This window comes from Lepidochelys kempii, chromosome 2 (genome assembly GCF_965140285.1).
Source record: "Lepidochelys kempii isolate rLepKem1 chromosome 2, rLepKem1.hap1, whole genome shotgun sequence".
In the NCBI taxonomy this organism is placed as follows: domain Eukaryota; kingdom Metazoa; phylum Chordata; order Testudines; family Cheloniidae; genus Lepidochelys; species Lepidochelys kempii.
The window spans coordinates 211,876,919-211,891,154 of record NC_136381.1 but is presented as its reverse complement, the minus strand read 5'-3'; the positions used below and the strand labels follow the sequence as shown (position 1 = coordinate 211,891,154).

The following is a 14,236-nucleotide window of genomic DNA, read 5'->3' as shown; positions in this document are numbered from 1 at the left end:
TGCCTAACTGTAACCTGAACTAAACTGAGCATGATAATCCTCATGAAGGAATACTGTGTTTGCCTGCTTTATATAAGATGTATTGTGGAGTTCTCTTCTTTAACTTATAAGAAAATCAGAGCCTCATGTCACGGAAATGATGGCTGAACAAGGTCTTTGAAATTATAGGTCAGGAACAATAAAGGTCTTGTTAGGATTACACGTAATCTTTGCTATTAAAGTAAGATTCTGTTTGTGGAAAATAATGGCTCAGGTTTGAGTGAACTCAGGAGAAATACAAGATGGGGATGGTCCCAATATTTTAAAATGCCCCTTTTTTGTTGTTGTTGAAACTAACAATTAATGGGCCTTATGTTTCCAGAGGGCTTTAGGCCCGACATTTTCAAAAATGTTTTTGGTGCCCAACATGAGATACATTAATGGGGCCTGACTTTCAGAAGCCATATGCTCATCTTATATACTTAGCTTCTAGCTGATCATTAATATTATAAAATGAAGATTGTGATCTAGAACCCAATTAACAAGATCAAAAGATCAAGGTCTTCATGTATCTGCTAAAACATGATTTTTAGTCTCTTTAGTCTTTCACTCAGAGTAGATTTATTATTAAATGATTATAACCTCTGCTCTTTATAGTATAAAACATTAGGTATGGATAACTGACCTTAAAATCAGTGCTTAAACCTGATCGCATATGATATATGCAAAAATTCTTGAAGCACATGTATCTATTCTACGTAGCTCAATCTGCTCATATCTACTATATGCTGTATATGTATCACTATGCTTTGGTACAACTTCAATCAGAGTGTCTTCTTGCAAATGCCTGTGGCAAAATCAGTTTAAGCATCAGTGCTGTTCATGTGGATACATTAAACATTATTTTTGCTGATACTGGACTTTAATTTATATTTATTATGTATTTATTTTGGAAGGGAATGTAAAAGGTTAATGTAGTCCTGAAAAGTTATGCAGTAATTTATTTGATAGCACCCAAAATTGTACTAGATGCTTCACAGATGAATGACAGGACAGATACATTCCTGTCCTGTCATTTGCAACAATAAAATCACAGGATTATTCAGTTTAGGTGTACTCACAACCTGATAATTTAATAATATGGACCAGATTCTTGGGTTTGGCCCATACAAGTACACTATTTTTAAAGGGGATTTCTCTATCCCATCTCTAGCTGAGGAAAAGGGGAAAGATTCTCATCCAGCCATTGGACATAGTCTAAATTTTAATACTGACCCAATCCTGCTTTATAATCCCAAACATGTTGTTATTTAATTCCACTAAATCCCTAACCAAACTATCCCTTTATACATAATTTTCCCCGCACCCTCCGGGATACATTCCTCAATTCTCCCTCATAGAGCTAATCCTAGCTGTGTTAGTCTCACAATGGGTGTTCTTGTTTTGCTGTATTGTTTTACAAATTTAAGCAGTTATGATACGTCAACTAAGAAAGTGCAGCCATTTCCTGTATGGTTTTATTAATTAATTGATTTTTCAATTAAGAATCTATCAACTCCCATTTTTTTTACCAGAATTCCCAGCTCCTAAAGAGCCTGATCTCCTGTAGCTATCCAGGCTTACAGAACTTCCTATTCCAATTTCTCTTCCCTCAGAGACTTGACCTTAGTATCTCCACTCCAGTCATGCGTTTGGACAAAAGGACAATCAGTCAGAGAACTCATAAGCCTCTTGAGTTCTGGTTTTCCACTGCTGCTCTCCAGCAGGGTGAGAAGAATGTGAGGTGAAGAGTTCCTAAGCCTGAGCAAGGTCCTTCCCTCTTGGTCTTCCTGCCTTGAGTCCCAGTCTTGCCACTGACACTGTTGCTCCCTAGTGAGAGATTTGGGGGGGACTAAAGAATTCCTAGGACCCCCATGGATTATCCCTGTCCATCCTAAATCCCTACAGAGCTACTGCAGCTGCTCTTCTATGCAGGGGTGCCGGGGATATGAAGGGCTCCTGGGTCACAAGGCAAAGCCCAATGTCATCCTTGTACTTGAAAATACAATCTGCAGTGGTTGTTTGCTTATGTTGGTTGTTAGAGGGGAAAGAGGTGTCTTGCACTGATTTCCTTTACTACTTAAATGTCTGCTGCATGTCATGACCTTTGAGAAGCTAGCGCTTCTGTTGCTTTTGCCTTGCAGAACGAAGCTGGCATCTAACCAGAAGTTACTGTGTTTTCCTTCCTATAGAGTTTTTTCTGCAATTACATATGGTGCTATGGCACTTGGCGAGACGTTAACATTTGCACCTGAATATGCCAAAGCCAAATCAGGAGCCGCACACTTGTTTGCTCTGTTTGAAAGGACACCAGCCATTGATAGCTACAGCCAAGAAGGAGAAAAACCAGTGAGTGCAACTTCAGTTCTAAATGTACTGCACATGTCCTTGTTGCTAGCAGTTATCTCACCTCACTGAAACTTCTGCTTAGAATAAAGAAAAAGACAGGCTGGAAGGGTGGGTGTTTTGGGCTATGGTGAGGTGACAAGCCTTTTATCCATTCATCTCAGTACTTTTGTTGTTTATATTACAGCTGTGCTCAAAATGTACTGACACCTAATAATAAGTAACCTGTTAGTAATTGATTATATCCCTGCTAAGCTGTACACTGTAGCAAATTTATGAAACCTTGTGCTCCTAATACTGTCACCCTTGTTTTCTTCTTCTTCATCCTCTGTTGTGGTCTACACCCACCTGTCCTGTCATGTCCCGTATTTAGGCTTTGATCCTGCAATGTGTTCTACATAGGCAGACCCTTACACTGCACCCACCCCCAATGGGGAGTGGGTCTCCTGTGCCAAGCAGGTTGCAGTAGCAGGGCAAGTTCTTTGGGGGCAGGGACTGGCTTTTATCTTATGTTTGTACAATGCCCAGTATAACAAGGCCCTGATCCTAATGGTAGCATCTGGTTGCTACTGTGATACTAAAGATGCAATCCTTGACACACACACACAAAGGTCATAATCTAAAAAGACAAGAATCAGAACAAGGATGACCTTGTTCATCAGAGACTGAGACCCTTCCTCATTATTTGGTTCTGGTGGTGCCCATAGAGCAGGTGACATTAGATTAAATAATTTTTGTGTTTGGCTAAGTCCTGCGAGGACATAGCACATTACCATATACAGAGACAGAATCAGCTGCTACCATTGTCTTCCCTGCTAAGACTGAGCAACTTCTTTTCCTGGAAATGTAAGCATGGAGTCCAAGACCTAAAATTAAAGATTGATTATAGTAGAATAAAATTTGAAGAACAGTTAATAAGTGTTATATGGAACAGTTAGTCACCATCACACCCAGCATTGTCAGGATCGTTTAGAAATCTTTTGGTGAAAATAATAAAACAGGGGATCTGAGTACAACCAGGACATTTTTGGAATATGTCTGTAATAAATATTTCACTTGACTTAGGTGTTTTTAGGGCAAAGTGTTTAAAGAAGTCTTCTGTTTAAGTTTTAGAACACATGTGACATGAAAGTATTGCCCATCTCTTCTCACAGGCTACATTCAAAGGAGGTTTAGAGTTCCGTGAAGTGTCTTTCACTTACTCATCTCGCCCAGATGTTCCCATCTTGCAAGGCTTGTCTCTTCAGATTGAAAGAGGACAAACCATGGCATTTGTCGGCAGCAGTGGATGTGGGAAAAGCACTTCTGTTCAGCTTTTACAGAGATTCTATGACCCTCTCACAGGGCAAGTGGTAAGATTAAATTTTGATAATATCTGCACTAGTGATTTTATTGTTGTTTTTCTAAGCATGTGTTCCTACTTAAGCGTCACTGCTATTTTAAAAGCCCCAGTGACCAAGCTGCAGTGAACTGAGGCCAACTGGGATGCCTGATCTTATATTGATTCAGCAACTACTGAGCAGAGTGTGTCATGCAAGTTTTGTGGTCATTAGGTCAAATTCTGCCATATTGTACCAATTATAGCTGAAGTGAGTGAGCAGATTAGAAATTTTGGTTTATTGCTTCTTCCACTGGGCTTCTTCGCTGTCAGTATCCCACGTAACATCTCTTTTCCAGAACTAGGCCCACAAACATCAACTGTAAATTTTAAAAAAAAAATAACATCTCACAGTTTTTAGTCATAGTGAAAACTGTGTCCTCTGATCACTGACCTAAAGGAAATGTTACTTTTGGAAACTATGTAAATTTAATCTCATGGAGAATGATTGATTAATGACCAAGAGGAGTCCTCTTTGAGTCCTCTTTGCTAATGAACTGGCGTCAGAAAACAATGTTCCTTATAGTGCTACGCCACTTCAGAGATGGGCAGTACAAATCAGCTGATTCAGGCCTGAAACACCAGCGGGATCCCCAAGCTTTGTGACTCTACTCTTTTGGAAATACACAGGTGGAAAACACATGGCTCTCAAATTCATTACACAACCCCAGTTCACTTGCATTTAGTTAGAGTAATCAACCTTTGCAGTTAATCTGTGCTATGTTTATCCTTAAAACTTGCCTACACCAGAAATCTGCAGCAGTTTAACATAAATTAGTTTTTTAATCAATATAGTTAAGCTGATGCAACCCCCTGCATGGACTCTTATTTCATTTTAAGATTGCCTTCTTGTGGTTTAGCTTTAACCTGTTCCCAGTGGACTTAAGCTAACTCCCACGGTCTTCCCTGTAACCAAGCCATGTGGTGCGTCATAAGAGATACAATATAGCCAGGGAGCTGGCCCAAAGGGGACATGAGGCACAAAACTACAACTCCCATGAGGCACTGCTGCACATTAAAACAATGCAAGTTAATGTCAAGCTAAGTCAAAACAAAATATTGTAACACTTTCAAATGAAAATTTTTCAGAACTTTTCATTTCATGAAAAAAAAATATATTTTGACTTTTTATTTTGATTTTGGGATGAAAACAAATGTCAAAATATTGGAATTTCCCACGAGATCGAAATTTCAATTTTTGCTCAGCTCTCATCAGCACCAACACTAAAAACCAATGACACAATCAACACACTTAATAAAGTCAAGATATAAGGAGCTCAGTACTGAATGAGTCAGCTGACATCGGAGGTTGTTGCTGGTGCTGTGAAGTCTTCTCACCTGTTGCTGTGTCTGGAGGGTTTTTCAGAGGGGTTCAATATTCATTGCTGTTAATTCTTGATAGTTCTTTGAGTAATAAAAAATTATCAGAATAGCAAGAACTATCAGAATTGTAATGTTTGTGAATAAAGTCTGATTGAAATATCAGACACCCAATCTTGACTTGACATTTGTTGTTGCTGACAGCTGTTTGATGGCATCAATGCAAAACATTTGAATATCCAGTGGCTACGCTCTCAAATAGGAATAGTCTCCCAAGAGCCAGTGCTTTTTGACTGCAGCATAGCTGAGAATATTGCCTATGGGGATAACAGTCGGAATGTGCCATTGGATGAGATACGAGAAGTAGCAAAAGCAGCAAATATTCATTCTTTTATAGAAGAACTTCCTGAGGTAATCAAGTGACTCAAGTGTTAGGATATATCAAATATCAAGGTACTGAAAGGTCTGATGATTTTGATATTACAGCACTATTATCCTTATGTAGTTTTCTACATTATTGAAATAGGAATATTTGATTTAATGTTCAAATACTACTTTGGTTTTTTAAGTGAGATGTACTATTCCATGGGATTGTCCCCATCACCAGTAGGTCAATAGCTGAGGCACAGGGAGTGCACAAGACCAGTAGCAAGGGAGGGTATGTCTCTGCATTGCTCCCAACCTCAAACCATGCTCTGAGCCACAATGGGAAATCCAGTAATACCCCAGAATAGATTTTCTACTCTTTCTGCATCACAAAATTTAGAGGAGGGGCGGTGGGTAAAAGGAAACTTGTAGATTTATTTTTAATTCCACCTACAGTTGCAATGTAATGTAAACAAACTTTTACTTCATTAACTGTATGTTCTTATAACAGAAATACAACACCCGGGTTGGAGATAAAGGAACACAGCTCTCAGGTGGCCAGAAACAACGAATAGCGATTGCAAGGGCTCTTCTCCGGCAACCAAAAATTTTGTTGTTAGATGAGGCCACTTCTGCTCTTGATAATGAGAGTGAAAAGGTAACTTGCCTATGTTTAATTATAACGTACAACAATGTGTATCCATGGACTGGAGGCAGTAGTATGGAAACCAACAATAGTACTAAAGAAAGGACAAACATCCCATTTATTTTCATGTAGCGTTTAGTTTGAAACTTGGAGTGGAGTGGGTCATGCAGTATCAGACTCGGCCAGCTTTCTGACGGCTAAGTAGGGATCACAGCATCCATCGTTCCCTCTTGGGTATTTTCCTTTTCTTTTTATGACACAGTGTTAGTTGCTGTGGTGCTGACCTGCATATGAAGGGGGTGCAAGCACTGGAAGCAAGTTCTGTGTGCGTTTTAGTTTGGAGATAATCTCTTAGGGGGTTAATTTGTCTTCTGGTTTTTGAACACTTGAGTTTACCTACTCTACATTTTTTTTCCCACTATCAGACTCTGCTTTATTGCTATTTTGTGCTCCCACCTTTGGCTAACTTCTAACCTGGCTGCTGCAGTCAGGCAGTGCTCTCCAGCTTGCTAACTCAGATCATTTCACATTCGTCTCCACTCTTCCTCTTCCTCCCCGCCACCTCTCTCTAGTATCTTCCTTGAAGGAAGAGAATTGCAGCTGTGTTTGTACAGGCTGTGCAGTGCCTAAGATTATTTTATGGACTAATGAGATTACTTGCTCAGGAATGTTTTAAGACTACTGTAGACCTTGCTGAAGCCTGCTCACTACCACTTAATACAGCATTGCACTGCTTAAGGTCACAGTAGCACGTCCCGCTCTTCTGTAATTTAGCTGGACATACCTGCTGATACCATTGTATATTTGAATAAGTGTCCTAGAAGAATAACTGTACAAATAGGACTGTACATTCTGAATTGGTACCCAATTGAACTTGCATTATTTTGCTTATCTGAACTGAGATGGGTATAGTAGTTCTCAAAATGAGCTTAAAAGCAGTGATTACAGTGGTGTGAGAAAAACACTGGAAATCCAACAGAATCCTGTGAGATCCTCCAGAACTTCATGGGATTTCATGGATTTTCCTGCGACCTTGGTACAGCCACAGCAGGTCACTACGAAAAGGCCAGATGTTCATACCCTGACTCTCACTGAGTAGCACCTTCCTCCACAAGTAGCTTCATTGAAATCAGTGGTGACAGAGTATGGCCCTCAGTGCCTTAACGGCCAAATAGGAAAGAAAATTGTTAAAATCGTCTTCCCATTTTGGACAGACATCACTCTCCCTATACTGATTTTGGAGGAAGAGCCACATGCGTTTTGCCAAGGCCCTGTCTATACCACAGATTTAATCATGTTGAAACACCATTGAGAATCTGTGGTTACTTGTCTGGATGGTGGCAGGGTGGAGGAGAAATATGTGTTTCCTAGGTTAGGGAACTATGTTTTATCTTGCACAGTTAACAAGTTAAAGGATGGTCCCTAATACGTTTTGTGTTTTCTGCCCTCAAAAGCAAGACAAAAATACATTATACTATGGTCACACTACAAAACTGCTCAACGACTATGATTAGATACTATAAAGCCTCTGCCAGCATAGCCCCCTCATGTAGGCACAGCATGCACTGGCAGAAGGAGTTTTTCTGCTGGTGAAGGAACACCCCCTCCCAAAGTTAGCTAAGCCGACAGAATCCCTCTTCTGTCCGCCTAGCTGTGTCTACACTTGAAGTTTTGTCAGCAGAGCTATAGCTCTAGCAGGTGGTTTTTTTTCACACCCTTAACTGACTTAGCTATACTGATACAGGTTTTACGCCAAGCCTGTTTTAAATGTGGCTTTGTATGTGTAAGTACGGCCTAAACTTTTGTGCCATGGATGGAAGACTGTTCCTATACTTAACCTCCCCCCAAGAGAAATATTTATTTTGGCTTACTGAAATGTCCAGACTTGTCTTTCCCCATGTAGACCAGCCTTTAGGGCAGTGGGTGCAGTAGGCAAATTCAAAGTTGAAATTCCCTACTGTGGCTGTAATTGTTGAAGTGTAACACAGAGAACCTGCAGCCTTCTTACCACTCTTTCATCCTATTCAGATCAGACTTGGCTAAATTTGATTTAAAAATGCCTGTGACCTGTGTACACTACATCTTCCACTGGTGGAAGTGTGCTGTTGGTCAATTACAGATCCAAATTTTGCCAGTGTAGGGGCAACAGTTCTGAGAAGGTATTAAAACCAAGTCCATAATGTCTTCTGTTTTTTTCCCTAGGTGGTGCAACAGGCCCTTGACCAGGCACGGAAAGGAAGGACCTGTATTGTGATTGCACATAGGCTGTCCACAGTACAGAACGCAGATGTCATTGTTGTTATTAACAATGGAAAAATAATAGAACAAGGAACTCATCAACAACTAATGGCAAAGCGTGAAGCCTATTTTAATTTAGTAAATGCACAAACACAGCTCTAAAACAAGGATAGCCCCTGAGGCCTTCTTTAGAAATGAGCTGTCAGGAAAAAGAGTAGTTAGCATGCAGAGGATGTGATCTGACCTTATGGGCTTACCAGCAACTCTTCTTTGGACACACACATGCTCCGCAGGACCTGGAGTAGTTTAACTTGCTCAGCGTTCTTGCCTTTGGAGTAGAAAGATGCCCTTTTTGCGAAATCCATGTTGGAGAGGTTTAAACCATAGGCTGGGGTTTAATACTGAGTCAGTGGGAACATGGATAAACCTCTCTTTCTCATGTTATCTGCAGACCATGTTTCAGTATTTCCCTCAGGTGGGCTACTCTGTTCCCTCTGCCTGCTCCATAAAATATGCAACTGGACGGGAACTCTTTGCTTTAGCAGATATGTAGAGATGTAGCTATAATTATAATTATATATCATTTGAAATCAATGTTAGAGTTCTTCTTTTTTTTTTTTATAAAAGTTGGTTTAAATCATTACATGTTTGCTATTGTTGAAACTAGTGATGGGCCTGACCTGATCAAACAACCTAAAATTTGTAAAAAGTTTAGATCCATATTCAGGCTTCATTACATAATGCATCTTGAGTTTCAATTAGTTACTAATCCACTAACTCATAAATCCCAATTTAAACTGTTACAGAATCCCTGCTAGGGATTTTAATAGGCTGTATTATTTTTAGATCTGCCATTGAGTTTATGGGTATTTAAGTTTTCCTTCTGCTTCTTTTCTGCATTAGAAATATTGTATTTTATTATTATTTGTATTGCCATAGCACTTGGGAGCTCTGATCATGGATCAGGACCCCGCTGTGCGAGGTGCTGTACATACACAGAACAAAAAGACCATATCTGCCCTCAAGAGCTTACAATATAAGTGTGTACATATAAGACGAGACAACAAATGGGTATAAAAAGACAAGGAAACAATGAGACAATATCTTAATTTCACTGTTTTTGTGGAGTCTTTAAGGATTAGAGAACTGGCTTAGGAATGTTCTCAGCTCACAACTGATGGTGGAAGGTACTGAATCTTCCCAAAGCTTTGCTCCCAAGTGTTTGTCAAGAATTTGAGTTAAATGAGTGTGAACAAAAATCCTGTCCCTCTCAGTTTGCTCAAGTTTCCATCTCTTGCAATGTCATAATCCTACTAGTTCGCCATTCCCCAAAGGAATTCTGCAGCAATATGAAAAAATCAAGCGGTTATAATTCTCCTTTAAAAACAAGGCCTTGTCTCTTTAGCAGTCACTTTTAAGAGTGGCCCAATTTCCAAGAGACATTTTATATTTAATCAAGTTCTTATGATTCTGTTAAGGGGGTTAGGAAATTATAAACTAACTGTGAAAGCTGTCAAAGGGTTAAAAGTTTTTTTTTTCTTTAAAATGCTAAAGGCTAAATCCTCACATTATCTGTGCATCTTTTTTTAGAAAAGCCACTTAAATATAGTCTAATCTTGGCTGCAATATACAGGTTATGATATATGGGATCCTTTCAAACTGTGTGTGTTAAGTGTGTTCCGAGTTTGGGGTAAATTTATCTCCCAAAGGTCTTAGCCCAAAGCGTAACTAATTCAGATTCTGCTATGCAGAGCCTAGCATAAGTCAGGCCAATCCTACTGAAAGGTTTATTTCTACCTATAGGTGAAGTGACTAAAGCAGCAGCTACAGCTTCCTCAGATATGGATAGATATATAGAATTCCCTATTATATCACTTAATATAATGAAGTGTCCTTAATTCAGAACAGTGTAGACATTCACATGTATAAAATATATAAAATGCAAATATTAACAATTGAAAGCAATCTGGATTAAGGACACTTCATGGAAGAATACATTCCATAAATCCACAGATATTCAGGCAGTTTATGAAGCATCTAATCCTACTCACATATATTTCATCCTGCATACAGGGAAACATTAGATAAGTGTCCCTGTTCACAGCATGGAATATGACAGTAAGAGACAGCTTCTCTACACTGGCCTGCAAGGTGGACTATGGAGGGGTGAATTGCACAGCACACCAAAGAATTGTGCTCTAACTGCCCCCATGTGGCGGCTGCTGGCGCAAACTAAAAGGTACCTAGTTCATGGTAATAGAGTCCCATTTGAAAGAGGTGTGCTCTGCAATTCACACCCCCATAGTCCACACTATGGCACAGAGAAGACATAGCCTTAGACATAGTCTATTTCTGTTTCTCAAAATATCCAGTCTTATCTTACGATATTTGACTAAAAAAGGCTTTTCAACCAAACAAAATGTACACACAAAAAACAATTTTCAACATTTTTCAGGTTTTCATCAAAAACAAAAAAGAGTCAAAATATTTGGATTAAAATTAAACAAACTTCATTTTCATCAAAAATATTTGGGGAGGGGGGAATAATTTCCCAACCAGCTCTGATTATTGGACCTCCCACCCAGAACCAGACCAAGTGTGTTCCAGCCCATTCCAGCTTATCCAGAGTAGTACATTAGAAGTTCGGCCTCTTTCATTCAGATTAACAAATCATTTTATAATGCTACTCATATCATGCAGTTACTCTTAATTACCATGGTTTATCTTCACAGATTATAAAACCCGAAGGGGCCATTATGATAATCTAATCTGAACTCCTACACAGCACAGGCCAGAGGACTTAATTTCTGTTTGAACTAGAGCATGTCTTCTAGACAAAAATCAGTCTTGATTTTTTTTTTAAATTTTCCTCAGAAGAATCCAGCACAACCCTTGCTAAATTGTCCCGCTGTGCTGGTTCATAACACCATTGAAATTTAGCCCAGCTGCTCCTCCATCATGACAGAAGAGTGGCAGGGCCAAATCTGCCACCCTAAGAGCTGGTCTACACTAAGGCTATAAATTGACCTAAATTAGGCTACTTCACTTATGTAAGTTACGTAACTGAATATGAGGTAACTTAGATTGACTTACAGCAGTGTGTACACCACGCTATGTCAATGGGAGATGCTCTCCCGCCAGCTTACCTTCCGCCTCTTGGGGAGGTGAAGTACAAACATCAATGGGAGAGTGCTCTGTCATTGACTTAGCGTGTCTTCACCAGACCCATTAAATCGACACCGCTGCATCAATCGTAGCAGTCCTGATTTAGCCAAAAGTATAGGCAAGCCCTAAGTCTGTGAGGATGGAGGTGCACACTGAAGTTTTACTTAGGACAGCAGATTGTCTTGAGTGGCCTCTGATCCTAGATCTTTGCAAACTGTGGCTGGAGAAAGCTTTGTTGATGAATCCTCACTGTTACCTTTATTTTCATCATCTTTAATCATAACCCAGTAACAGCCCTCACATTGATGCATCATTCCACCTTTCTTGTTCTCATAAAAAAATTTCTTAAATTAATGCTTCATGGATAAATCCTTGTCCAGTTTAAAATTATACATTTACTAATTGATTTAAAAATATTGCAGTATACAAATTTTCAAAGAGACTCTGCAACACAAATTAAAATGTTGTTACAATTATAATGAGAGGGCGACACAGCTTTTTATTTATTTGTACAGTAGCTCTGAACTATGGAAACTCATCAATAATATTCTGCATCAGTTCCAAGTGCTTACCTTATGTTATGACCCCCTCCCTCCCCACCAGCCCTTCCCTGCACCCTTTATTTCACCACTGAATGCCCATTTTTCTACTTTTGCCATAAGAGTTGTCATAGTTCTTTCCACACTGCTTCACATGCATGGAGCATTCTCTGACTTAAGCCATAAAGCTGTTATCTTCTCCTCAGACAGATCCACTCCTACTCTGACACCCACAATAAATCAACTAATGAGTAAAGGATGAGTGGGTCAGTAGTTGGAAATACCTGATTTTATTTATTTTTAAGATCCCAACACATTCACATACTTTCAGTGATTTGGAAACTTTAAATTGTGCAATAGCTAACCTACATGGGGTTATATTTTCATTACCTCTAACCCTTCTTCGTCTTGTCATATCCCTTACTTTGTCTCATTTCACTCTTTTTAGGGTGAGGGCTGTAAGTATGTAGAAAAGTGTGTTTGTGGGGTTTTTTGGTTTTTTGGGGGGAGAGGGTTGTACAATGAGATACCTAAGGTATACAAAATTGTAGTGTAAACAGGGCAAGGTATATTTTACCTTAATTTAGCTAGTCAAGATGAGCCTAAGATGAGATTTATCGTCTCAACCAGATAAATTAGGAAAAATTACAACTTTCCCCGTCTACACTAGAGTTTTACAACATGTTCGCTATCATGTTGTAAAAATATACCTTTTTTCCTAATGTAGACATGGCCTGTGTCTACCTGAGCACCTACCACAAGGGCACCTCAGTGCTGATTGGGGGCTTTGAGCACTACCATGGTGTTAACAGGCAAAACAATAATCTGTATATTGAGGAGAAGATAGGATGCTTCTTTGGTCAGAGCACAGGAAGGAGTCAGAATGTCGGTCCAACCCTACCACAAACATCCTGTGTGACGTAGGGCAAGTTACTCAGCCTCTTTGCCTTAGGCCAGATCTACATTGCAAAGTTTTGTTGGCATAGCTATGTCAGTCAGGAAAAAAATCCACAACCCAGACCAACATAACTATGCCAGCAAACACAACACATACCTATGTAGACACAGCTATGATGGCAAAAGAGTCCTTTTGATGATATAGCTTATGTCATTCAAGGGGACAGTTTACCTATTCCAACAAAAGATCTCCTTATGCCTGTAATGGGCTTTGCTGTTGTAATGATTAGTGTAGTAGACAGCATCTCCACCAGGAGATGGGGCTATATCTTTATCTTAGTGTTAAGTTGTTGTCTTGTATGTTATGTTGTTGATAGAACCTAGGGTGTAGCAGGCTGTTCAGTGCTGCCTGTGTGTGCTGGAGTTGTTACTCACATAGGGTGACCAGATGTCACAATACTAGGGGCTTTGTCTTTAGGGCTTGTCTTCACTACCGCAGTACATCTGGTGAAGATGCACTAAGTTGACGGGAGAGTGACTCCTGCTGACATTGTGTGGTGTAGACAGCGCTTTAAGTCGATGTAACTTACGTCGCTTAGGAGGGTGGGTTTTTTCACATCCCTGAGCGACATAAGTTACATAGACTTAAGCAATAATATAGACAAGCCCTCTTACATGCGACTATTTGCCTCCCCCCCGCGCGAAAAAGTGTCCCAATTTTTCACACTCGCTATCTGATCACCATATACTTGCAGTGTCCTAATAAATATCCATGAATCTATAAACACATATTACACTGTACAGATGTGCTGTATCAGCAAAGCCTTTCTAGTGTAGATTTTACCTTAGTTTCCCCATTTGGAAAATAGGACTCAATGAGCTTTGAGAATCTTGTCAGGAAGATACTGTAGAAGTGCAAAGCATTTTCAGATTAATTTCAGAAAAACAGCAACATTTTAAGATCTGTATTGTCATAAAAATACCCTGTTTTATCTAATAAATTCAGGCATTATTACCATAATTGATTAAATGTCTTTGTAACAGTCTTCAATAGCTGGACCTTGCGACTCAACCAAAGATGTCACTTTCCTTTAAGCATCTATTTAGTTTCATTGTTGCTTTCCTAACTTAGTTCTACCTGGCCAACTTAAATTTCCATCAGAACTCTGTAGATTTCCATAACCCCTCCTCTTTTTCTTTTTTTTAGGAGAATATTTTTTATAAACATGACACTCACAAGGTGCTGCATCTTGACTGTGATCTTTACAAGTAATGACTGCAAAGCTATGACTCTTGAAGAGTCAGGCCTGCTCTTTATTTAGC

At 39.5% G+C, this 14,236-nt stretch overlaps 1 protein-coding gene across 6 annotated transcripts in view; it reads left to right on the top strand.

The window, feature by feature from the left end:
- LOC140907554 (ATP-binding cassette sub-family B member 5) overlaps window positions 1–13,934 on the top strand; it is a 70,147-nt gene extending 56,213 nt beyond the window's left edge. For 5 of the 6 annotated variants that reach the window (XM_073333753.2, XM_073333762.2, XM_073333754.2 and 2 more), the window contains 5 exons: window positions 2,211–2,367; window positions 3,519–3,716; window positions 5,267–5,473; window positions 5,940–6,086; window positions 8,277–13,934. In XM_073333753.2, coding sequence (XP_073189854.1) covers window positions 2,211–2,367; window positions 3,519–3,716; window positions 5,267–5,473; window positions 5,940–6,086; window positions 8,277–8,474 — 907 coding nt within the window. In that variant the 3' untranslated portion in view covers window positions 8,475–13,934. Of the gene's footprint in view, window positions 1–2,210; window positions 2,368–3,518; window positions 3,717–5,266; window positions 5,474–5,939; window positions 6,087–8,276 lie in introns of those variants that run through there. The other variant, XM_073333757.1, reaches the window with a different exon arrangement.
- Window positions 13,935–14,236: the final 302 nt, after the last annotated feature.